We start from the raw sequence: 27062 nt of genomic DNA, 5'->3' as shown, positions 1-27062 counted from the left end.
CATTGTTGGTCCCCAGCTACCATTGTGAGATTTTCTCACTCACTCTGAATTATCCTCTGAACCATCAGGTGTTTAGCATTCTGATATTTAACATGCAGGTGAAACAAACAATGACTTGCAGCATTACAAATTAAATCCTTCAGCCTATCAGTAGTTGGTTTCTATGCTGCATCTGGTCTGATTTCAGAAGCACATTCCCTGGCGAATTCATTTCAAAGCCTCCTAATACAAACCATTGTGTAATGCTTTGTAATTGCGTGCGCTGGCTTTCTGACCTGTTGGTATAATTTATTCCAAAGCCTGCTATTACAAACCATCATGTAAGCTATGTCATTGCGTGTGCTGGCTTCCTCACCCATTGGTATAATTCATTCCAAAGCCTGCTATTACAAACCATCATGTAATGCTATGTCATTGCGTGTGCTGGCTTCCTCACCCATTGGTATAATTCATTCCAAAGCCTGCTATTACAAACCATCATGTAATGCTTTGTCATTGCATGTGCTGGCTTCCTCACCCATTGGTATAATTCATTCCAAAGCCTGCTATTACAAACCATCATGTAATGCTTTGTCATTGTGTGTGCTGGCTTCCTCACCCATTGGTATAATTCATTCCAAAGCCTGCTATTACAAACCATCATGTAATTCTTTGTCATTTTGTGTGCTGGCTTTCTGACCCATTGGTATAATTCATAAATAAATAAATAGGCAAAAATGTTATTGATTTATTTGAAGCTTGCAGGATCTGAAAGGACACTTTGGGGTTTTTTATTCAAAAGGCCAACAGTTCAATAAGCATACGTGCCTGCTTTTAATTAACAGAATATTGGTAGATCAAAGAGGGATAACTGTGTTTATTACTTCTCGATCAGGACTGGAAAGGTAACTTCTTGAGGCAAGTACAAATATCACTCCGGTTGGGTCAGTTCAGTCCGGTGGGAATTCCAGGCAATTAGAAAATCTGCCCTTGGGATCCTCAGCTGAAAGAGAGAGTGACTTCAAAAGATCAGACAGGAAGCAAGCTCACAAACACAAGACTGAATGACATTGTCCCTGTGTTACAAATGACTGATTTACGAATAGTAGCATGATCCCCCTTAAATTTAAGGCACTGTCTCGCTCTCTCGCTGTGTGTGTGTGTCTCTCTCTCTCCCCCTCTCCTTTCTCTCTTTCTACCCCTCTCTCCCCCCCTCTCTCTACACCTTTCTCGAAAATTAGAAGCAATTCTGAGATCTTTTCAATGAAGGCCTAACCCCTGGGGAAGGTGTGAAGGAGCAGGACTGGAATCAGAGCTCTGAGAGGGGAACAAACTGTTTTCTCCAGAGCAGGGAAGGCTAATGAGAGCTCTTCAGAAACATACTGGTGCTCTCTTGGTTGCAAAGGCAGAGGAACAACAGAAGGCTGAGAGATCAGGTGGAAAATTGTGTCAGAGAGCCCAAGAGTCATAGAACTATGAAGCATGGAATTCATCCATGGCAAATTTGCGAGGAGCCTAACTAATCTGCACAGACGGAATAAACAGCCGGTACTTCAGGCTGAGACTCTTCATCAGGCTGAGTGTTTTTGTCTGTTTGTTTATTCTTCTCCATAGTTGCTTCCTGGCCTGCTGAGTTCCTCCAGCACGCTGTGTTTGTTGCTCTAGACTGCCAGCCTTTGCAGAAACTCTAGCATTTATGTCCAACTAATTGCCAGCCTTCAGCCCATATCCCTCCAAACGTTCCCAATCCCCGTGACTGTCTGAATTCCTAATGATTTCCTCCATCAATTCCTCTGGCATCTTGTTCTGTATACTCATGCTCTGTGTGAAAAGGTTTTCACCTCTGATCTTAAATCGAAATAGAGATATTTTAGTCATGGAGTTATACAGCATGGAGACAGGCCATTTGGCCCAATGGGGCCATGCTGACCACAGCATTCTCCCTGCTTGTCCTGGTTGCCCTTCTTCAGCCCATAACCATTCAGGCCCTTCCCTCCATTTAGGTATTCAAATATCTTTAAATGTTGCAACCATACATGTTGCCACTTGCTCTAGCAGCGCATTCCAGGTACCCAATGTAAATAAGTTACTTCTCTCATCTAATATCTGTGTCCTCTAGTCTTCAACTCCCCCAACCCTGAGAAAAATTATCAATATTCTTCATAAGTTTAAAACTTCTTGGAAGTCACTTCTCATCCGCCTATGACCCAAGGAATTAAAGATTCAGTATGGCCATGTTCTCCCTACATCTCATTTGCTCTAGTCTAGGTGGTATCCTTTTATATTCCTTCTACACCCTCTGTGGCTTGACAATATCATTGCTATAGCAGGGTGACAAAAACTGTACATGATACTCCAAGTGGGGTCGCATAATGATGTATAATTGCAACATAAAGCCCCTGCTCCTAAAGTTAATGCCCTGACTGATGAAGGCTAGCTTGCTAAATGCCTTATTCACCAACCTGTCACTGTGCGCGGCCACTTTTATCACACTGTGTACTTGTCCCTCTGCTCCACAATACTCGTCAGTGCCCTGTATAGGACATACCCTGGTTTGAATGCCCAAGGAACATTATCTCGCAATTAAAATCAATTTGCCACTTTTAGCCCATCTTCATATCTGATCAGCCTCTCTTTACAACTTGCTTCACAATCAACAAAACCCCCAACACAGTGTCACCAGCAAACTTGCTAATGGTGCCATGTACTGTACATTTGCATTGAAATCCAAGCAAAGAATAACAAAGGTCCTAACAATACCCCACTAGTCACAGGCCTCCAGCTGGAGAATCAACCATCAAGCATTCCCCTCCGCTTCCGACCATTCAACCAATTTTAGGGAGTAAGTTAGAAAGCTGAAAATCAGGACCTCCAGGGTAGTAACCTCTGGATTACTGCCCCTGCCATGTGACAGTGAGGGTAAGACTAGGATGATTTGGCAGATGAATGTATGGCTGAGAAACTGCTGCAGGGGGCAGGGTTTCTGATTTCTGAATCCTTGGGATCTTTACTGGGGAAAATTATGACTTGTACAAAAGTGAACTGTTACACCTGAACCCAAGGGAGACCAATATCTCTGAGGGCAAGTTTGCTAGAGTTTTTCGGGAGGGTTGATGCTAGTTTGGTAGGGGTATGAGAACCAGAATGACAGTGCTGAGTATAGAGTAGTTGGCTTACAAACAGAGGCAGTGTGTAGTGAAACTTCTACTAAGGAGAGGCTGACAATAGGGCAAAATTGCAGTCAACAGGATAAGTTGTGGTGGACAAAGTCAAAAGGGGTGAATTCAGGAATGAAGATTTTATATTTAAATGTGCACAGTGTATGGAATAAGGTAGATGAACTTGTTGCAGAATTGCAGGTATGATGTTGTGGCCATCATGGAATCATGGCTGAAGGAAGATTATAGCTGGGAGATTAACATCCAAGGATACACATTGTATTGAAAGCACAGGCAAGTAAGCAAAGAGGGTGGCTCACTCTGTTGGTTAAAAAAAAGAAATTACATCATTCGAAAGAGGTGACATAGGGTTGGAAGGCACCGAATTGTTGTGGGTAGAGCTAAGGAACTGCAAGGGTAAAAATACCCTGATGGGAGTAATATACAGTCCCCAAACAGTCATAAGGAGATGATCTACAAATTACAATGGGAGCTAGAAAATGTATATCAGAAGGGAAATGTTAAAATAGTCATGGGGGATTTTAATAGGAGGTAGATTGGGAGGATCAGGTTGGTGCTGGATCGCAAGAGGGATCTTTGAATCCCTCTTGGTTCCTTGAATGCCTACAAGATGGCTTTTTAGAGCCCACAAGGGCATCACCTATTCTAGATTGATTGTTGTGCAATGAATTGGAATTGATTGGAAAGCTTAAGGCAAAGGGACCCCTTAGGGGCAAGAGATCATAATATGATACAATTCACCCAGAAAACTGAGAAGTAGAAGCTAAAGTCAGATATATCAGTATTACGTGAAGTAAAGGGAATTACAGAAGCATGAGAGAGGAGCTAGCTAAAATTGATTGGAAAAGGATATCTGACACGGGTGACAGTAGAACAACAATGGCTGAAATTTCTGCAGCAATTTGGAAGCTGCAGGATATATACATCCCTAAGAGGAGGAAGTATTCTAAGGGAAAGATGACACAACAGTGGCTAACAAGGAAAGTCAATGCCAACATAAATTCAAAGAGAGGTCATATAATAGAGTGAAAAGTAATGGGAAGTTAGAGGATTGGGAAGGTCTTAAAAACCAACAGAAGACAACTAAAAAGTTAAGATGAAAAAAATGAAATGCGAAAGTAAGCTAGCCAATAATATTAAAGAGGATAACAAAAGATTCTTCAGATTCAAAAAGTGCAAAAGAGAGACGATAGTGGATATCAGAATTCTGGGGAGGTAGTAATGGGAGACAAAGAAATGGCAGATGAACTACAGAAGTATTTTGCAACAGTGTGCTGGAAGTTCAAAAGTTCAAGAAGGATGAAGTGTATGAAGTTGCCATTATAAGGTAGAAGGTTCTTGTGAAACCAAAAGGTCTGAAGGTAGATATATCAACTGGACCAGATGGTGTACACAACAGGGTTTTGAAAGAGGTGGCTGAAGAGATTGCACGGGGATTAGAAAAGATCTTTCAAGATTGAGGGATTGTTCTGGAAAACTGGAAAATTGCAAATATCATTCCAATCTTCAAGAAGGGAGAAAGGCAGCAGAAAGGACATCATAGGCCAATCTGACCTGGAGTTGATTGTTAAGGATGTAGTATCATGGTACTTAGAGGCACGTGATAAAATAGGGTGTAGTCAGCATGGATTCCTTGAGGGAAATCCTGCTTGACAAATATGAAGGAATTCTTTGAAAAAATATTAAGCGGGATAGACAATGGATAATTGGTGGATGTCGTGTACTTGGATTTTCAGAAGGCCTTTGACAAAATATCACACATGGGGCTGCTTAACAAGTGTGGCCTTTTATATACTGGTGAGACCCGACGCAGACTGGGAGACCGTTTTGCTGAACACCTACCCTCGGTCCGCCAGAGAAAGCAGGATCTCCCAGTGGCCACACATTTTAATTCCACGTCCCATTCCCATTCTGATATGTCTATCCATGGCCTCCTCTACTGTCAAAATGAATCCAAACTCAGGTTGGAGGAACAACACCTTATATACCGGCTGGGTAGCCTCCAACCTGATTGCATGAACATTGACTTCTCTAACTTCCATTAATGCCCCTCCTCCCCTTCTTACCCCATCCCTGACATATTTAGTCGTTTGTCTGTTCTCCATCTCCCTCTGGTGCTTCCCCCCCCCCCCCACCCCTTCCTTCTCCTGAGGCCCCCCGTCCCATGATCCTTTCCCTTCTCCAGCTCTGTATCACTTTCGCCAATCACCTTTCCAGCTCTTAGCTGCATCCCACCCCCTCCGGTATTGTCCTATCATTTCGCATTTCCCCCTCCCCCCACTACTTTCAAATCTCTTACTATCTTTCCTTTCGGTTAGTCCTGACAAAGGGTCTTGGCCCGAAATGTCGACGGTGCTTCTCCTATAGATGCTGCCTGGCCTGCTGTGTTCCACCAGCATTTTGTGTGTGTTGTTGTTGGAACGGCTTTGCTAGTTTGGATGCCGTGAGGATGTTTCCTATGGTGGAAGAATCTAAGACCAGAGTCTAAGAATAGATGAGTGTCCTTTTATAATGGAGAGGAGGACGAATTTCCTCAGCCACAGAAGGGTGAATCTCTGGAATTCATTGCCACAGGTGGCTGTGTAGGCCAAGTCATTGGGTATATTTAAGGCAGAGGTTGATAATTTTGTCAGGGTGTGAAAGAATATGGGGAGAAAGTGAGAGGTTGGGGCTGAGAGGGAAAATGGATCAGTCATGATGAAATGCTGGAGCAGACTCAATGGGCCAAATGGCTTAATTTTGCTACTATACCTTCTGGTCTTATGGTCCAGTTCTGAATCTACCCCTGCTCATAATGGGAGATGTTGTTCTAGCCTGACCCCTCCGTTTGCTAAATAGGTTCTTTTTATTTATTGAATTGGGTCTGTTTGTTGCACTTTTTGACACTAACTCACTGGCAGATAATATTGGAAGTAAAGGCACTAAATGACTTTAACACAACAATAATATGATAAAATAGGCCAAAGTCAGCACGAGTTACTTCCAAGAAAATCGGTGGAAGTTGACTCATTAGATTTGCAGAAAGACTTTGAGCATGTGCCACCCATGAGGCTGCTTAACAAGATAAGAACCAATGTATTTCAGGGCAGATACTGGCATGGCTAGAAGATTGGCTGACTGACAGCAGGAAGAACGTGGGAATAAATGGGGCCTTTTTTTTTGGTTGGCTGCTGGTAACAAGTGAGCCCGCAGGGATCGGGGTTGGGACAGCTTATTTTCACATCATACATGATTTGGATGCCAGAATTGAAGGCTTTGTGGACAAGTTTGCATACTATATGTGCAGTTAGTGTTGTGGCAGCAGAGAGTTGGCAGAAGAACTTAGACAGACTGGGAGAATGGGCAAAGAGTGTATGGAGGTGTATGTTCATGCCTTTTGACAGGAAGAATAAAGGTGTTGACTGTTTTCTAAACATGGAACAATTTAGAAATCAGAGCAGGAAAGGGACTTGGGAATGCCTGAAGATTAACTTGCAGGTCGAGTCAGTGGTGAGGAGGGCAAATTCAATTTTAGCATTCCTTTCGAGAATATAAAATATAGAAGCAATTGTGTAATGCTGAGGCTTTATAAGACAGTTGTTAGACTGTAGTAGTAGTAGTAGTAGGCCTCCGTTAGACTCGATAGACCATGGATTTGCACCTTGGAAAGTCTCCAGGGCGCAAGCCTGGGCAGGGTTGTATGGGAGACCGGCAGTTGTCCAAGCTGCAAGTCCCCCCCCCTCCACGCCACCGATGTTGTCCAAGGGAAGGGCATTAGGACCCAAACAGCTTGGCACAAGTGTTAGACTATATGGGGTATTTTGAGCAGTTTTGGGCCCCATATCTAAAGTAGAATGTGCTGGCATTGCAGACGGTCCAGAGAAGATTCATGAGAATGATCCCAAAAATGAATGGGTTAACCTGGGAATGTTCTGGGCCTGTACTCGCTATAACTTAAGAGACAAATGAGGAATCTCATTGAAACCAATCGAATATTGAAACGGCTAGACATGGTGGACTTGCAGAGGATGTTTCTTGTAGTGACAGAGTCTAGGGCCAGACGGAACAGACTCAAAATACAAGGCTTCCTCTTTAGAATAAGATGAGCAGAAGTTTCTTTAGTTAGAGGGCGACAAATCTGTGGAATTCATAGTCACACACAGCTGTGGAGATTGATGGATTCTCGATTAGTCATGACTGTAATTTGCGAGGGAGAAGCATAACGCACATGTATCTGTTACAAAACCATAGCTTTCGTTTGCTGTGGACTGTCTCTTTAAGCGAGTGCCGAAAGGAGGTGGGACTATGACGTCAGTCACAGGCTGACAGAGTTAACTGTGAACTTAACCATAAGAGAGAGAGCGATCTGCAGTCAGTCAGTCAGTCTAGAGAGAGAGAGCGATCTGCATTCAGTCAGTCTAGAGAGAGAGCGATCTGCATTCAGTCAGTCAGTCTAGAGAGAGGAGAGAGAGAGAGAGAGCGATCTGCAGTCAGTCAGTCAGTCTAGAGAGAGAGGGCGATGTGCAGTCAGTCAGTCAGTCAGTCTAGAGAGAGAGAGAGAGAGAGCGATCTGCAGTCAGTCAGTCTAGAGAGAGAGGGCGATGTGCAGTCAGTCAGTTTAGGGAGAGAGAGCGATCAGCAGTCAGTCAGTCTAGAGAGAGCGCGATCTGCATTCAGTCAGTCTAGAGAGAGAGAGCGATCTGCAGTCAGTCAGTCAGTCAGTCTAGAGGGAGAGAGAGTGATCTGCAGTCAGTCAGTCAGTCTAGAGAGAGAGCGCGATCTGCATTCAGTCAGTCTAGAGAGAGAGATCTGCAGTCAGTCAGTCAGTCTAGAGAGAGAGAGCGATCTGCAGTCAGTCAGTCAGTCTAGAGAGAGAGCGATGTGCAGTCCGTCAGTCTAGAGAGAGAGAGAGAGAGAGAGAACTGCAGTCAGTCAGTCAGTCTAGAGAGAGAGGGCGATGTGCAGTCAGTCAGTCAGTCAGTCAGTCTAGAGAGAGAGAGAGAGAGAGAGAGAGCGATCTGCAGTCAGTCAGTCAGTCTAGAGAGAGAGGGCGATGTGCAGTCAGTCAGTTTAGAGAGAGAGAGATCTGCATTCAGTCAGTCTAGAGAGAGAGCGATCTGCATTCAGTCAGTCTAGAGAGAGAGCGATCTGCATTCAGTCAGTCTAGAGAGCGATCTGCAGTCAGTCAGTCAGTCTAGAGAGCGATCTGCAGTCAGTCAGTCAGTCTAGAGGGAGAGAGAGTGATCTGCAGTCAGTCAGTCAGTCTAGAGAGAGAGCGCGATCTGCATTCAGTCAGTCTAGAGAGAGAGATCTGCAGTCAGTCAGTCAGTCTAGAGAGAGAGAGATCTGCAGTCAGTCAGTCAGTCTAGAGAGAGAGAGCGATGTGCAGTCCGTCAGTCTAGAGAGAGAGAGAGAGAGAGAACTGCAGTCAGTCAGTCAGTCTAGAGGGAGAGAGAGTGATCTGCAGTCAGTCAGTCAGTCTAGAGAGAGAGCGCGATCTGCATTCAGTCAGTCTAGAGAGAGAGATCTGCAGTCAGTCAGTCAGTCTAGAGAGAGAGAGAGATCTGCAGTCAGTCAGTCTAGAGAGAGAGAGAGCGATGTGCAGTCCGTCAGTCTAGAGAGAGAGAGAGAGAGAGAACTGCAGTCAGTCAGTCAGTCTAGAGGGAGAGAGAGTGATCTGCAGTCAGTCAGTCAGTCTAGAGAGAGAGCGCGATCTGCATTCAGTCAGTCTAGAGAGAGAGATCTGCAGTCAGTCAGTCAGTCTAGAGAGAGAGAGATCTGCAGTCAGTCAGTCAGTCTAGAGAGAGAGAGCGATGTGCAGTCCGTCAGTCTAGAGAGAGAGAGAGAGAGAGAACTGCAGTCAGTCAGTCAGTCTAGAGGGAGAGAGAGTGATCTGCAGTCAGTCAGTCAGTCTAGAGAGAGAGCGCGATCTGCATTCAGTCAGTCTAGAGAGAGAGATCTGCAGTCAGTCAGTCAGTCTAGAGAGAGAGAGAGATCTGCAGTCAGTCAGTCAGTCTAGAGAGAGAGAGCGATGTGCAGTCCGTCAGTCTAGAGAGAGAGAGAGAGAGATCTGCAGTCAGTCAGTCAGTCTAAAGAGAGAGAGAGATCTGCAGTCAGTCAGTCAGTCTAAAGAGAGAGAGAGAGCGATCTGCAGTCAGTCAGTCTATAGAGAGAGAGATCTGCAGTCAGTCAGTCTATAGAAAGAGAGAGAGCGATCTGCAGTCAGTCAGTCAGTCTAGAGAGAGAGAGAGCGATCTGCAGTCAGTCAGTCAGTCTATAGAGAGAGAGAGAGATCTGCAGTCAGTCAGTCAGTCTAGAGAGAGAGCGATGTGCAGTCCGTCAGTCAGTCTAGAGAGAGAGCGATGTGCAGTCCGTCAGTCTAGAGAGAGAGAGAGAGAACTGCAGTCAGTCAGTCAGTCTAGAGAGAGAGCGCGATCTGCAGTCAGTCAGTCAGTCTAGAGAGAGAGCGATGTGCAGTCCGTCAGTCTAGAGAGAGAGAGAGAGAACTGCAGTCAGTCAGTCAGTCTAGAGAGAGAGAGAGCGATCTGCAGTCCGTCAGTCTAGAGAGAGAGCGATCTGCATTCAGTCAGTCAGTCTAGAGAGAGAGAGAGAGAACGATCTGCAGTCAGTTAGTCTAGAGAGAGAGATCTGCAGTCAGTCAGTCAGTCTAAAGAGAGAGATCTGCAGTCAGTCAGTCAGTCTAAAGAGAGAGAGAGAGCGATCTGCAGTCAGTCAGTCTATAGAGAGAGAGATCTGCAGTCAGTCAGTCTATAGAAAGAGAGAGAGAGCGATCTGCAGTCAGTCAGTCAGTCTAGAGAGAGAGAGCGATCTGCAGTCAGTCAGTCAGTCTATAGAGAGAGAGAGAGAGAGAGAGAGAGAGAGAGAGAGAGAGAGAGAGAGAGGAGAGAGAGAGAGAGAGAGAGAGAGAGAGAGAGAGAGGGAGGGAGGGAGACTGCAAAAGCCGATAGCTTCAGTTTGTCGCAGCTGAGGCTTGGAACTCTCCTTTGCCCACAAGGGCGGGTTGATCATCGGCACACGGAACCACAACGTGTGTGTGGCTGTCTCTTTGTATAATCCATAGGAGTGGATTTTTTTCGGGACATCCTGTGGACACCACTTATGTGTTAACCCTTGCCTGGGTATGTGGTGTGGTTATTCACTTGAAGATGATATCTCTGTGACTAGTCACTTTCGCATGTATGCGAATTAGTTTAAACCCTTCCTAACAGCTCTATCAAATGTGCCCCAGTGATCCAGGAATCTGAAGCCCCCCCCCCCTACACCAGTCCCTCAGCCACACATTAATACGCCTGATGATGCTGTTCTTGCACTCGCTTGCACGTTTCACAGGCTACAATCCTGGCATTACTATCCTTGAAGTCCTGCCCGTCAGCTCCCTACCCAACTCCCTGAATTCTCTCTTCAGGGCCTCCTCCCTTTTTCTACCAGTGTCATTGGTACGAACGTGTACCAAGACTTCTGGCTGGTCACCCTCTCCCTTCAGAATACTCTGCACCCGATCCGAGACATCCCGTACACTGGCAGCTGGGAGACAACACACCATGCGGGTATCTCTATCAGGCTGACAGAGCCTCCTGTCTGTTCCCCTCACTGTGGAATCCCCTCTGACTACCGCATTCCTCATCTTCTTCTCTCCCTTCTACACCACAGAACCAGGCTCAGTGCCAGAGACCCGATCACTGTGGTCGTCCTCTGTCAGGGTCACCCCCCTCAGCAGCATCCAAAACAAGATAACGATGACTGAGGGGGATGGCCGCAGGGGTGTTCTCTACTATCTGAGCTCTTCCCATCCCTAACCGTCACCCACTTATCTAACTCCTGCAGCCTCGGGGTGACTAATTCCCCGTGGCTCCTCTCTATCTCCTGTTCACTCTCCCTAATAAACTGTAGGTAATCGAGCCGCAGATCCAGATATTTAACACGGTCCCTCTTTCCAAATAACTCGGGTCCTCCGCCTGGTAATTTTTTTCTGCACTCCCTTCAACCTTGTTTACATCCTTTCTGTAGGTAGTTCACCAAAACTGTACACAATACTCCGAATTCGGTCCCACAACTTCAACATAACATCCCCTCCTCTGCACTCAGTACTTTGATTTACGAAGGGCAATGTGCCAAAAGCTTTTCTTTATGCCCTCTTTGTCCGACAGAACTGACAGAAGGCCGGGCCTGTCTTACTTTCTCACGGCCAACACCAGCTTCAGTAGGGGTGTCCACTTACGTCAGATGGAAGCGCCTCTCTCCAGGATAGGAGAGGGACTCGTGTCCCACCACGCAGACGTACGTGCGCGAACGGCTCACATTCGACAAGGGTATGCTCATCTGACTCGCCGTGCTGTAGGTCCCGCTCGCGTCCGACACCACCGGGAAGTTGGTGACCCCGCCCCGCTCCGGCACACCACGGTCCGTCCTCCAGCTCACGTAGATATCGGCCGGGAAGAAGCCGGACACGTAACAGACGAGTGTCACTTTCTGCTCCGACTCCACTTTGAAAGAGGAGATTGTTGGCGTCCGCCGTTTCTGCTCTGTTGGCGACGGAAATAAAACAGTTAATGCATTGGAGCCGGAGGTCCGATTCGTGCGGAGATTTACTCATCAATCTGACAATTAAACCTGTGAAAACTTGGTCAGTCCTCACTGTCGCCTACCTTTTGCGACGCAGTTCTGCCCTTTGCTACCATGCGCACTATTTTACCGGTTGAAGTGAATAGAAGACGGACTTGCCTCGTGTAAAACTTTGGCAGTCTCCAGGAGTGAAACAGGGCAGCCTAATTCTAATGAAAGGTCATTATCCTGAAACAGCAACCGTTTCTCTCTCCACATGCGCTGCCTGTCTAGCTAGGCGTATATTTCCTAGGTACACCAGTACACCTGTTCGTTAATGCTAATGTCTACTCAGCCAATCATATGGCAGCAATTCAGCGCATAAAAACATCCCGACATGGTCAAGAGGTTCAGTTACAAACAAGAGAAAATCTGCAGATGCTGGAAAATCCAGGCAACACACACAAAAAGCTGGAGGAACTCAGCAGATAGATAGATACTTTATTCATCCCCATGGGGAAATTCAACTTTTTTCCAATGTCCCATACACTTGTTGTAGCAAAACTAATTACATACAATACTTAACTCAGTAAAAAATATGATATGCATCTAAATCACTATCTCAAAAGCATTAATAATAGCTTTTAAAAAGTTCTTAAGTCCTGGCGGTAGAATTGTAAAGCCTAATGGCATTGGAGAGTATTGACCTCTTCATCCTGTCTGAGGAGCATTGCTACCGATGTTAAACTCTCCAGTACTTTGCCCACGACAGAGCCCGCCTTCCTTACCAGCTTATTAAGACGTGAGGCGTCCCTCTTCTTAATGCTTCCTCCCCAACACGCCACCACAAAGAAGAGGGCGCTCTCCACAACTGACCTATAGAACATCTTCAGCATCTCACTACAGACATTGAATGACGCCAACCTTCTAAGGAAGTACAGTCGACTCTGTGCCTTCCTGCACAAGGCATCTGTGTTGGCAGTCCAGTCTAGCTTCTCGTCTAACTGTACTCCCAGATACTTGTAGGTCTTAACCTGCTCCACACGTTCTCCATTAATGATCACTGGCTCCATATGGGGCCTAGATCTCCTAAAGTCCACCACCATCTCCTTGGTCTTGGTGATATTGAGACGCAGGTAGTTTGAGTTGCACCATATCACAAAGTCCTGTATCAGTTTCCTATACTCCTCCTCCTGTCCATTCCTGACACACCCCACTATGGCCGTGTCATCAGCGAACTTCTGCACATGGCAGGACTCTGAGTTATATTGGAAGTCTGATGTGTACAGGGTGAACAGGACCGGAGAGAGTACGGTTCCCTGTGGCGCCCCTGTGCTGCTGACCACCGTGTCAGACCTACAGTCTCCCAACCGCACATACTGAGGTCTATCTGTCAAGTAGTCCACTATCCAATCCACCATGTGAGAGTCTACTTCCATCTCCGTTAGTTTGTGCCTTAAGATCTTGGGCTGGATGGTGTTAAAGGCACTAGAGAAGTCAAGGAATGTAATCCTCACAGCAGGCCAGGGTTTCAGCCCAAAACGTCGACTGTACATTTTTTGTCCTAGATGCTGCTGCTCTGTGAGTTTCTCTAGCATTTTGTGTGTGTTGCTAAGAGCTGCAGTTGTCGTTCAGACCAAACAACAGAATGAGGAAGAAGAATGATCAAGTGACATTGATCTTGGAATGAATGTTGGTGTCAGACGGGGCGTTTTAATATCTCAGGAACTGCTGATCTCCCGGGGATTTTCTCACACAAGTCTCTAGAGTTTCCAGAGTTGCAACTACTGCACAGAGTCTTACCATCTTCAGAAGTTTTCTGATGACTCTGCCATAGTTGGATGCATCAGCAAGGGAGATGAGGCTGAGTACAGGGCTTTGTCACATGTGAAACTTTGTCACATGGTGCGAGCAGAGTCATCTGCAGCTTAATGTGAAAAAGTCTAAGGAGCTGGTGGTGGACCTGAGGAGGGCTAAGGCACCGGTGACCCCTGTTTCCATCCAAGGGGTCAGTGTGGACATGGTGGAGGATTACAAATACCTGGGGATATGAATTGACAACAAACTGGACTGGTCAAAGAACACTGAGGCTGTCTACAAGAAGGGTCAGAGCCATCTCTATTTCCTGAGGAGACTGAGGTCCTTTAACATCTGCCAGACGATGCTAAGGATGTTCTACGAGGCTCTGGTAGCCAGTACTATCATGTTTGCTGTTGTGTGCTGGGGCAGCAGGCTGAGGGTAGCAGACACCAACAGAATCAACAAACTTATTTGTAAGGTCAGTGATGTTGTTGGGGTGGAACTGGACTCTCTGACGGTGGTGTCTGAAAAGAGGATGCTGTCTAAGTTGCATGCCATCTTGGACAATGACTCCCATCCACTCCATAATGTACTGGTTAGGCACAGGAGTACATTCAGCCAGAGACTCATTCCACTGAGATGTAACACTAAGCGGCATAGGAAGTCATTCCTGCCTGTGGCCATCAAACTTTACAACTCCTCCCTAGGAGTATCAGACACCCTGAGCCAATAGGCTGGTCCTGGACTTATTTCCACTTGGCATGATTAACTTATTATTATTTAATTATTTATGGTTTTATATTGCTATATTTCTTGATTGGTGCGGCTGTAACGAACCCCAATTTCCCTCGGGATCAATAAAGTATGTCTGTCTGTCTGTCAAAGAATTGCATGGAAAAACATAAATAAAATCCGGTGAGCAGCATTTCTGTGGCCAATTATGCCTTGTTAGTGAGAGAGGTCAGAGGAGAATGGCCAGGCTGGTTCAAGCTGGCAGGAAGGAAACTCAGATAATCACATTTACAACAGTGATGTGCAGAGGAGCATCTCTGAACTCAGAAGATGCTGAAACTTGAAGTCTATGGGCTACAGCAGCAGAAGGCTACACATATACACTTGTGGTAACTTTATGAGTATTAGGTATTGGAGTAAATTGGCCAGTGAGTATATGTATAGATAGGTATAATATAAACCGCTTTGGTTTATGTGTGTGTGTGAGAATAGAGTAAATGTGCGAGATCTGGTATCTAGAGCAGGACCACACCACACAAGCCTTTTCAACCTGTTCATGCGTGTCAGTCACAATGGGTAGTTAAGTAGCCATATCAGAGCAGAAATAAGCCACTTCACCCCTGTAATCCTGTTTCCGTGTCCAGTAAAATTCTGTGGATCTGTGTTCCTGTTTCATCCCTAACTTCGCAGGTTCTGTTTCTACAGGTAGAAGCGATACGGTAGTGTAGCAGTTAAAGTAATGCTGTTACTGTGCCAGCGACCCAAATTCAGTTCCTGTCACTCTTTGTAAGGAGTTCGTACTTTCTCCCTGTGACCATATGAACTTCCTCCGGGTATTCCGGTTTCTTCCACATTCCAAAGATGTATGGGTAATCACTCACATGGGTTTAAATGGACAACAGAGTCTTGTTCTACCAGATATGCTTATTTCAAATTAAAATTAAATAGAGTCTACGGATCCATCCTAACTTATGGCCTAGCGATACACCAGGTTTCAGAATAATAAGAATTAATGTTAATTTTAAATACTACAGAACACTAGGCAGTTCAAGCAGCATTTTTGGAGAATGAGAAAGAGCTGACGCTTTAGTTTCTGAAGTTTCATCATTAACATGTTTACCCATTTTCACTGACAGTCACAAACACCTGGTTAGAAGTCAAACTGCAAAAGATTGCAGTTTGGAAAATACAAACAGTGGATGGTTCTACATTGACCCAGTCTCAGGTATTTGGTTGTGGCAAAAAAATGGTCTAATTAGCTCCCCTATTCAGAGTCACACAGTCATAAAACATGACAGTACAGGAACAGGCCATTTGGCCTATCTAGTCCATGCTGAACTATTAATCTGCTCAGTCGCATCCACCTGCACCCGGACCATAGTGTTTCATACCCCTCTCATTCTTATGCCTATACAAAGTTCTCTTAAATGTTGAAATCAAACCCGTATTCACCACTTCCGCTGGCACCCTTTTCCACACACCCACCACCCTCTGAGTGACAAAGTTCTCCTCATATTCTCTTTAAACATTTCACCCTTCACCCTTACCTATGACCTCTTATTCTCACCTCACCCAACCTCAGTGAAAAAGAAGCCTTCTTGCATTTACCCTATTTATACATTGCATAATTTTGTATACCTCTATCAAGGGTTTGGGGACTGGTTACACTTCAATCTGAGGGGCAGCAATATTTTTGTGGGCAGGTTTACTAGAGATGTCGGAAGTAGTTTAAACTAATATGACCGGGGGATGGGAAGCAGTATGATGGAGCTGAGGATGAGCTAGCAGGTTTACCAGTAGATGCTAGGTGTAACATGAATGTAAGGAAGGACACAACAATGATTTGGTACATCTGCAGACAGCAAAGACTTAAATTGTACCATAGAGGCAAAATTCAAATGAGCGAAGAATGCAGGACTGAAGATGCTGTATTTAAATATGAATAGTGTTCGGAATAAGGTGGACAAACTCGTGGTCGGTTGGTCTGATGTTCTGGGCATCACGGAGTCACGGCTAAAGGAAGGCTATAGTTGAGGACATAACCTCAAAGGATATACTTTGTATCAAAAGGACAGGCAGGAAGGCATAGGTGGTGGTGTGGCTCTGCTGGTAAGAGATGGAATTACATCTTTAGAAAGAGGTGTCATAGGGTCAGAGAATGTCGAAACTTTGTGAGTGGAGTTAAGAAACTGCAGGTGTAAAAAACAATTATGGGACTCATATACAGGCCTCCAAATAGTAGTCAAGATGTGGGATTGAGATTGCAAAGGGAGATGGAAAGAGCAAGTAATAAGGGTAATGTTTCAATTGTAATGGGGGACCTCTATATGCAAGGGGATTCGGCAAATCAAGTTGCTGTCGGATCGCAAGAGAAAGAATTTGTTGAATAAGATGGCTTTTTAGAGCAGCTTCTGCTTGAGCCTACCGGGGAAAGGCCAACTTAGATTGGTATTCTGTAATACCCCTGATCTTATTAGGGAGCTTAATGTAAAGGAACCCTTTGCAGACAGTGATCATAATATGATTGAATTCATACTGCAATTTGAGAGGGAAAACATGTCACATGTATCAGTATCACATTGGAATAAAGCGAATTACAGAGGCATGAGAGAGGAGCTTGCCCAGGTGGATTGGAGGAGGATACTCATGGAGATGACGGCAGAGCAGAGACGGCTGAAGCTTCTGGGGATAGTTCACAAGGCACAAGATAGATATGTCCCAGGTAGAAATTATCAAATAGCAACCGTGGCTGACAAGGGAAGTAAAGGACAACATAAAAGCCAAGGTAATATAGGGTAGTAAAAGTGAGTGGGAAGTTGGATGATTGGTAGGCTTTTAAAATCCAACAAAAGGTAACTAAAAAGCAAAAGCTGAAATATGAGGGCAAGCTAGCCAATAATATAAAGCAGGATACCAAAAGATCTTTCAGGTATGTAAGAGTAATAAGGTGGTGAGAGTTGATATTGGACCAGTGGAAAATGATGCTGGTGGGGTAGTAATGGGGGAGGGGAACAAAGAAATGGCAGATGAACTTAATAAGTACTTTGCATCAGTCTTCACTGTGGAAGGCACCAGCGTGCCAGAGTTTCAGGGAGCAGGAGTAAGTGCCAATGCCATTACAAAGGAAAAGTGCTCGGCAAACTCGAAGGTCTTAAGGCGGTTAAGTCATGTGGACCAGATAGAATCCTGAGAGAGGTTGCTGAAGAGATAACGGATGCATCGGTCTTGATCGTTCAAGAATCACTTGATTCTGGCATGGTCCCAGAGGACTGGAAAATTGCAAATGTCACTCCACTCTTTAAGAAGGGAAGAAGGCAAAAGAAAGGTAATTACAAGCCAGTTAGCCTAACTTCAATGGTTGGGAAATAATTGTTTGAGTCTATTATTAAGGAGTGCTTTTGGGGTACTTGGAGACTCATGATAAAATAAGTCAAAGTCAGCATGGTTTCTGTAAAGGGAAATCTTGCCTGCCAAATCTGTTAGAGTTATTCGATGAAGTAACAAGCAGGGTGGACAAAGGGGAGGCAGTGGATGTCATTCACTTGTATTTTCGGAAGGTATTTGATAAGGTGTCACACATGAAGCCGCTTAGCTAGATTAAATCCTATGGCGTTACATGAAAGATAGTGGCATGGATAGAGAAATGGCTGACAGACAGGAGGCAGTGAGTGGGAATAAAGGGGCCTTTTCTGGTTGGCTGCCAGTTACTAGTGGTGTTTCTCAGGGGTAATTATTAGGACTGCTACCTTTCACATTGTTTGTCAGTTATTTGGATAATGGAATTGATGGCTTTGTGGCAAAGTTTATGGATGATATGAAGATAGGTGGAAGGGTTGGAAGGGTTGGAAGGGTTGGGAGTGCTGAGGAAGCAATACGATTTAGTAAAAGGAACAATAGCACAGACAATTATCTAAACAGAGAGAAGATGTAAACATTACAGGTGCAATGTTACTTAGGAGTCCTTGTGCGAGATTCCCAGAAGGTTAATTTACAGGTTGAGATGTTTTTAAAGCCAGAGAGTAGCAGATCTGTGCAAAGCTTTGAGACAGACTGTGGTGGAGGCCAAGTCTGAGCGTATATTTAAGGCAGAAGTTGATCATTTCCTGATCAGTCAGGGCATCAATGGGCATGGTGAGAAGGCAGGTGTATGGGGTTGAATGCAATTCCGGGATCAACCATGATGGAATGTTGGCGCTCCTATGTTTCATGGTCTTATGCTCTGAACCTCTTCACAATTTTTTAAACTCTGTGGAATAAAGTCTGGATTTAGTTTTCACGTTATGGCCAAGGCCAATAGAAGCACAGAGTCTTCTTACCTTCTGTGTCCTTCCTCTTAATGCTTTGTAACATCCCACTTGGCAGTGAAATGTGTTGAACGCTGCATGAGTACACTGAGCCTTGGTTCCAGTTCTCTGGAGATGTCACCAATTCGCTCTGGGAGCTATAGGTACCGTTGTCATTCAGAACGGATGCATAGCTTTTTATGTCTGTGAGCACCGGATTGCCATCAGCAAACCAGCGGAAGGAGATTTCAGCGGGGTAATAGCCCGTTGCCTGGCAGGTGATGGTAGCCTGCTCCTTAATGTCCATTTCTTCAAGGGTCGGTGGTAAAAGATGAATCCTGGGCGCCATCGGGTATTGTCCTGTCGCAATCAGAACTACAAATGCTTAATGTGCAAGTGTTACTCATGTTCAAGCTCAAGTTGAGTCATCATTAAATCATACACATTCATACAGATAAACAGTATTCCTCCAGGGCCAAGGTGCAAAATACCATACATACAGCCACACACAGCGCACATGGCATATTGATACAATAGCATATGCTGACAGAATCAGAATGAGGTTTAATATCACTGGCATACTTAGTGAAATATGTTGTTTTGTGGCAGATGTGCATTGAAATGCATAATAAGAGAAAGCTATAAATGACAGTAAGAAGTATATGTAAACTAAATAAGCAGTGCTAAATGAGAGGAAAAATAACAAACACAAGAGTGAAAAAGGAGGCTGCGCTCATGGGTTCATTGTCCATTCAGTAAGTTGATGGTGGAGAGGAAAATGCTCTTCCTGTATCAGTGAGTGGGTGTCTCAGAAATTATCACAAAAAATCATATCAGCACAAATCGCTGATTGGCGTGGCCTGAAGATTAATGGTGTACGGGATGTTGCCCTGGAGCCATGCTTCATGTTACCTTCTAAGGAGGCAACGGAGCTAATGTGGGAAAATGGGAATAGAATAGATATATAGATATCTATATATACAGTGGAGGGATATATATAGTGAACCGATGGAATACACAAGGGACAGCAAACATGCAGATGCTGGAATTACGAGCAACACACACAAAATTAAGACTGAGAAAGCTTAATGGTCTGATGGTAGATAAATCTCCTGGACCTGACGGAAATCACCCTTGGGTTCTGAAGGAAGTAGCTAGAGAGATTGTGGAGGTGTTAACGATGATCTTTCAAGAACTGATAGATTCTGACAGTGTACCGGATGAATAGAAATTGCAAATGTTACTCCACTATTTAAGAAGGGTGGGAGGCAGCAGAAAAGATACTATAGACCTGTTAGCCTGATATCAGTGGTTGGGAAGTTGTTAGAATTGATTGTTAGGGATGAGAGACACATGACAAGATAGGCCAAAGCCAGCATGGTTTCCTGAAAGGAAAATCCTGCCTGACAAACCTACTACAATATTTTGAGCAAATTACAAGCAGGGTAGACAAAGGAGATGCAGTAGATGTGGTGTACTTGGATTTGACAAGGTGCCGCACATGACGCTGTTTAGTAAGATAAGAGCCCATGGAATTACAGGAAAGTTACTAGCGTGGGTAGAGCATTTGCTGGTCGGCAGAAAAGAAAGAGTGGGAATAAAGGGATCCTATTCTGCCTGGCTGCCGGTTACCAGTGGAGTTCCACAGGATTGGTGTTGGGGCCACTGCTTTTTACGAAGTATGTCAATGATTTGGACTACAGCATTAATGGATTTGTGGATAAATTTGCCCATGGTACAAAGATAGGTGGATGAGCGGATAGTGTTCAGGAAACAGAGAACCTGCAGAGAGATTTAGATAGATTAGGGGAATGGGCAAAGAAGTGGCAAATGAAACACAATGTTGGAAAGTGTATGGTTATGCACTTCGGAGGAAGAAATAAATGTGCAGACTATTATTTAGATGGGGAGAGAATTCAGAATGCAGAGGTGCAAACCGACCTGGGAGTCCTTGTGCAAGATACCCTAAAGATTAACCTCCAGGTTGAGTGGGTTATGAAGAAGGTGAATGCAAAGTGAATAGGCAAATATAGAGGTATAGAATATAAGAGCAGGGATGTGATGTTGAGGCTCTATAAGGCACTCGTGAGACCACACTTGGAGTATTGTGTGCATTTTTGGGCTCCTCATTTTAGAAAGGAGATACTGACATTGGAGAGGGTTCAGCGATGATTCACAAGAATGTTTCCAGGAATGAAAGGTTTACCATAATAGGAACGTCAGGCAGCTCGTGGGCTGTATTCTGTGGAGTTCAGGAGAATAAGGGGGGGATCGCACAGAAACATTCCTAATGTTAAAAGGCCTGAACAGATTAGATAAGGCAAAGTTATTTCCCATGGTAGGGGATTCTAGGACAAGAGGACACGACTTCAGGATTGAAGGACGTCCATTTAGAACTGAGATGCGGAGAAATTAACTTAGTCAGAAGGTGGTAAATCTGTGGAATTTGTTGCCACGAGCTGCTGTGGAGGCCAAGTTGTTGGGTGTATTTAAGGCAGAGATAGATAGGTTCTTGATTAGCCAGGGCATCAAAGGGTATGGGGGATGACTGGAAGAATTGGATCAGCCCATGATTGAATGGCAGAGCAGACTTAATGGGCTGAATGGCCTATTTCTGCTACTGTATCTTATGGTCTTGTAGTCTTAAAATGCTGGAGGGCCTCAGCAGACCGGATAAAGAGTCTCGGCCCGAAGTGTTGCTGTTTACTCTTTTCCATAGATGCTGCCTGGCCTGCTGAGTTTTCCCGCATTTTGTGTGTATCACAAGAGACAGCGCAAGGGACACCAGTTTCAAGCCTATCTGCACACCATATTATACCCCACAGTAAGTCAAAATCTGCACTTACCGGCACTGCTGACTTGTTTGGTGATGGGTGAGGGAAGAGTGTCATGAGAAACGTGGCAGGCGTAGACGGAACCCTTGATCCACTGGGACGTGCTGGTCGTCAGCTTGCTAATCTTGGTGTAGGTTGCGTTGGGCCCCAGCAGCGAAACTGAATGTGAAACCCTTGCGTCCACCTCTTCTCCATCTAGCCACCAGGAAATGGAGATGGGCTCGGGGTAAAAGTCCTCAGCCACGCAGAGCAAAGTTATTTCCTGATGCTCGAGAACATCCTTGGGGCTCGGATGGTTCAAGTATACCTCTGGTGGGGACTGGGGAGGGGCTAGAATAAAAGACACAATGTTAACCTGTCCCGAGGACTTTAACCCACGCAGGGCAAGTAGGCCTAACTCATAAATAATTACACCTACCAGTTTACATGAACAGCTATAAAAATAGCTCGCGGTGGCTAGATATCTGAAATTCAGCATAAAACCAGGAGAAACACATGACAGGTCAGTCAGAACCCGCCCCCCCCCCCTCCAGTGAGAAGAGCCAAGTTTCAGTTGAGGTTGAACGAGAAGGTTCGAAGTGCAAAATGTTTTACGATGCAGTGAAAGAGGGAAAGAAAGGTGAATATACGAGGCAGACCGAGATACTAGAGAATGTCAATGCTGAAATCTGCAGGAACAATCTACTGCCAGGGAATTTTAGGAATGCTTACTATTCCTTTCCTCCCACAGATGCTGATTAACCCGCTGAACTTCACCGGCAGATTCCCTCTTGCTGTAGGAGGCTCAGTCGGTCCTGGCATCGAGCTGGAACACTAATTCTGTTTCTTTCTACGCAGACGCCGCCAGGCTAGCTGAGTATTCCTTGCTTTTCGTGTAAAATCTGCAAACCCATTAGACTGTTTTAATTCAGTTTTCTTTCCTTCGGGTAACTTCAGCTTCCTCTGCGTTGTCCCACCACCATTAGACCATAAGACATATGAGCAGAATAAGGCCACTCAGCCCATCGTCTTCTCGGTCATTCCAACATGACTAATTTATTTTCCTTCTTAGACCAATTCTCCAGCATCTCCCGCAGCCTTAGACACCCTTACTAATAAAGAGCCTGCACACCTCCTCCTTAAATATTCTCAATGACTTGGCCATCCTTGTGTCTGTGCAAAGAATTCCACAGATTCGCCACTCTCTGGCGATAGAAATTTCTCTTTGTCTCTGTTCTAAAGGGAGTTTCTTCTCTCCTAAGGCTGTACTCTCTGTTCCCAAAAATATTACAACATTCGTTATTCTAATTTTCCCATTCTCTTTCATCTTTGTTTAATAATTCTACCATTTCCCCTCGCTTGGCCAAATCCGCCATATTTCCTATAGATAAGGTTATCCAAATATCTTTTCAATGTCGCCATTGTACCTGGCTCAACCACTTCCTCAGCAGTGTGCTCCACATACAGAATGCTCTCTGCATGGGGAAGTTGCTGTCCATGTCCTTCCACAAAGCTGAAAACTATGCCCTTGACTTAGGGATAAAGACTGAGTGTATTCAAAAAGTTCAAAATTCAAAGTAGGTTTATAAATGTCACCATATACAACTGCGCGATTATTTCTCATCCTCCATCTACCCTTCATGATTTTATACACCTCTTCGAGGTTGCCCCCCCCCCCCCAACCTCCTACAATCCATGGTACAAAGTTCTAGATCTCTCAACCTAGATCTCAGTCCCACAGGTCGAAGCAAATTTCTCGTAACGATTCTTTCCACCCTTCCTACAACAAGGTAACCCAAACCATGCACTAGGCTAGAAAGAGACAGAGAACAAATCATGAGCAGTATCTTCAGTCGCCGTATACACTGAGTGGCTACTTTATTTGCTGCCTCCTGTATCGAATAAAGTGGCCACTAAGTGTATGTTAACTAATTAATTCTAATAATATAAGACTAATGTCTGGTCCTAAAGAAGGCTCATGGATGGTCGAGATCCTTCACTCGGTCTACTGCAACAGTTTGAATATCCCAGTGGCCAACCATTTGAATTCTACTTCCCATTCCCAGTCTGACATGTCAGTTCATGGCCTCCTCTGCTGTCAAGATGTGGCTACTTTCAGTTTGGAACAACACCACCTCATATTTCATCTAGGCCACCTCCAAACTGACGGCAAGAATATCGATTTCTCGAACATCCAATATCCCCCTTCTCCCTTTCTTCATGTCCTATAATGGCTGCCCTCTTACCCCTTCCCTTCTCCTCTCCCGCCCATCACCTTCCTCTGGTGCTTCTCCTCCTTCTCCTTCTCCCATGGTCCTTATCAAATTCCTTCTTCAGCCTCGTGCTCATTCCACCTGTCACATCCCAGCTTCTCACTTCATCGCTACCTACCCCCACCCCCCCCCCCAGCCCACCCACCATCTCCACATCCGGTCTCTTCTGTCACCTGCCAGCTTGTACTCCTTCACCTTCCCATTTAATTCTGGCTTCTGCTCTCCCTTCCTTTCCAATCCAGATGGTGGGTCTTGGCCTGAAACGTTCACTCTTTACTTCCATAGATGCTGCCTCACATGTTGAAATCCTTTAGCATTCTGAGTGTGTTTTGCTGGGTGGATTATTGTGGTGAACTACATATACCTGTCTGGACACGCCCCCCCCCTGACTTCTCCTGTGGCTCCTCCCACTGACCCCCGCTGACTGCTCCTGTGGCTCCTCCCACAGACTCCGGTATAAAGGCGATTGGAGCCTGGGCCCTGCCCTCAATCTCCAGGATGTAGTATGGTGGTCAATTGCTGTTTGTTCTTTCTTCCAGCCAATAAAGCCGATATCTCGCCTCATGTCTCCGAGAGTTATTGATGGTGCATCAATTATGTTATAGGATTTAAGAATTATAGCTATTGTAGGATGTAGGAGTTGTAGATATTATAAGATGTAAGACATAGGTGTTTTCAGATGGAAGAGTTGTAAATATTATACTGTTTGATATTACAGGATGTTATGGATATTTTAGATATAAGAGCCATAGGATTAGTGCAAGAAAACTGATGTGCGGATGGCCGATGTTATTAAATTACAGGACAGATACTAGGTGCCGATTGGCCAGATCTGGTCTCTTATGTTCTACATTCATATTAACTCCACTACCCTTTGTTTTGAGTTCAGCGGACTCTGTTGAAGTTGAGTCAAGAGAACCTCTTCTTGCCTCTCAAAACGGATTCCATGATCTCTGAGAGTACAGCATTTTCTCGCCACGGCACTGTGGCCCCACCCTAGGGCAGATGCCGACAAACAGAAAGAGAGGGCACTTACCAGCGTCTACAGTAAGCGTAACTCCGCACCCGCTCCAGTCGGTGCTCAAGGAAAAGTAGGAGTTGGAGGTTCCACAGTAATACCTGGCGGAATCCTCCCGCTGCAGGTCCTGAATAGTGAGGGAGAACTTCTTGCTCGTCCAGTCTTTGGAACCAATGAATCTGCTTGACCTCGGTTCCGAGTACACCGGCTCGGTGAAACCCGGAGTCCAGAACAGGATCCACGAGATCAACTGGTCCGTGGGCTTTGCGGACCCCCAGAAGAAGAAGTGGTCATCTAGATTCCTGGAAGTGAAGCAATCCAGCGTCACAGTTTCATTTTCGCGACGGCTTGTGGATATCGGGGATATGTACAGAGTGTCATCAGCCAGAACGAGGCCTGCAGTTAAAGCCAGAGGCACAAGCATTTAGAGCGAAGCAGAGCGGGCGGAAAACAACAGACAGAAAGAAAAGCAAAGATCATTTTCCTTAATGCATGGAGTAGTGATCTGGATGGCCGGTTGAACTGTAATTCACAAAGGGAGCTGGATAATTATTGAAGTGGGCTGGAATCTGGAGAGTTAACATGGAGAGAGTAATGGAGCTCGGAACAAAGATCCAACCCAAGCCGAAAGGGCTGATTCGCCTCCTTCTGCGCTTAAATCTGACCTCGTTGGTGAATAGCTGTCAGTTTCTCGTACTCGGGTTGTGCTAACTTTCAACAGAATATATATTGCCTCCCACCGCCACCAATCCAGACTCACTTTCACGGGGGTAAGCATACTGGAGGGGTCCTGTAGTGCAGAACCGGTCACCTGATCTGATATTCACCTAACACTTTCGTCAGAGGTTACTGAGAGAAAGCAAGAGAATGGGGGCGAGAGGAATAACAAGGCACCACGCCAGCGTTACCGTTAGGGCGACGCTATTACAGCTCGGGTTTCGAAGTTCTGAGCTCAACTCCGGCGTCCTATGTAAGAAAAATTGCACGTTCTTCACATGTATTCGTGGGTTTCTTCCGGGTGCTCCGGTTTCCAACGCACAGTCAAAATAATTAGTAGGTTAGTTGGTCATTGTAAATTGTCCTGTGATTAAACAGGATCAAAACGGCAGGGTGCTGGGCGTTCCAGCGCGTTCCGTAGGCCCGAAGGAGCTGTTCCGTGCTATATCTCTAAATAAACAACAATGAATGAATGAATGAATGAATGAATAAATAAATCAGCTAGGTTGGAACGTCGGGCCGAATGGCGGAGATGGCAGACCTAAGGCCGCGATTGGACTGCCATGGAGGTTATACCTGGTTGAATAACGGGCAGTATCAAAAGCCACCACATCTTCTGAGCACCGCCACTGGCTGGAGTGGCTGAGGGCTTCTGGGGTTCCGGGGTGAGCAGGGACAGTATACTCAACTGGATCCGCTTCAATTCCCACAGCCAAGGCAGGTGATTGTATCCCGACCTCCTCAGAATGGAGCTGTGGCTCCTGGCTAGGGTCCAATGTACGAATTAATGGCTCACTTATAAAGAATGACAGAAACACTAAAGTTGCATTGCTGCGTTTCTCTCGTAGCCGACCCATTTATTAACTCACCGAAGGCATCGGCCAGGTGCATATGTTAAAGTGGTAAAAGAAAAATACCACAACAATTGTCACAACGATTCACTACACCATACGCACAGCTTGTGGTTTGAGAGTAGGGGTGAGAGGCGGTGCTATCCCTGAGCCAAAAACTCCTTGGTTCAAGCGCTAACAGAGAGCACGGGCGTGAAAGGGTTGCATTGTGGAGCAGCAGCTGCTGCCTCCGAGTTTCAGATACTCAGGATCGATCCTGACCTTGGGCTCTGAGGTTTGTGGGGGTTTATGCATACCCTCTCCCCCCTCCCACTGAATGTGTGGAGCGGCTCCCCCTGGGTACTTCGGTTTCCTATCACGTTCTAATAACGAGCGATTGATTGGCGATTGTTTGATTGTAAGTAAGTTCAAAATAATGGAATGGATGTTGATCAGTGCGCGAAAACTGGTGTGCGTGCAAAGCAGAGAGACGGGTTGGTAAAGCGGGATCGTCAGAAAGTGTGTGTGTGTGTGTGTGTGTGTGTGTGTGTGTGTGTGTGTGTGTGTGTGTGTGTGTGTGTGTGTGTGTGTGTGTGTGTGTGTGTGTGTGTGTGTGTGTGTGAGAGAGAGAGAGAGAGAAAGAGAAATAGAAAGCGGGTGGGGTGTCGGTGGAGAAAGACTGTGCGTGTCTGTGCGTTTGTGTGTGAGAGAAAGATAGAGAAATGGAGAGAGAGAAATAGAGAGAATAGAGAGAGAGAGAAAGATAGAGAAATAAAGAGAGAGAAAATGGAGAGAGAAATAGAGATAGAGAAAGAGAGAGAGAGTGGGAGAGGGAGAGAGAGAGAAATGAAGACAGACAGAGAGAAAAAGAGAGAGAGGGAGGCATAATTTGCGGGC

General features: G+C 45.4%; 1 gene segment (V, D, J or C); it reads right to left on the bottom strand.

Annotated features, from left to right (window-relative positions):
- Positions 1–707: 707 nt before the first annotated feature.
- LOC140719664 (Ig heavy chain C region-like) lies at positions 708–26106 on the bottom strand. The segment is given in 6 exon segments: positions 708–982; positions 11377–11680; positions 18548–18874; positions 21361–21678; positions 24637–25014; positions 25912–26106. Coding segments are annotated over 6 exon segments (1368 nt in total).
- Positions 26107–27062: the final 956 nt, after the last annotated feature.

Source organism: Hemitrygon akajei, chromosome 2 (genome assembly GCF_048418815.1).
Source record: "Hemitrygon akajei chromosome 2, sHemAka1.3, whole genome shotgun sequence".
NCBI lineage: Eukaryota > Metazoa > Chordata > Chondrichthyes > Myliobatiformes > Dasyatidae > Hemitrygon > Hemitrygon akajei.
The sequence above is the reverse complement of the archived record's forward strand: the minus strand, read 5'-3'. Positions and strand labels throughout refer to the sequence as shown.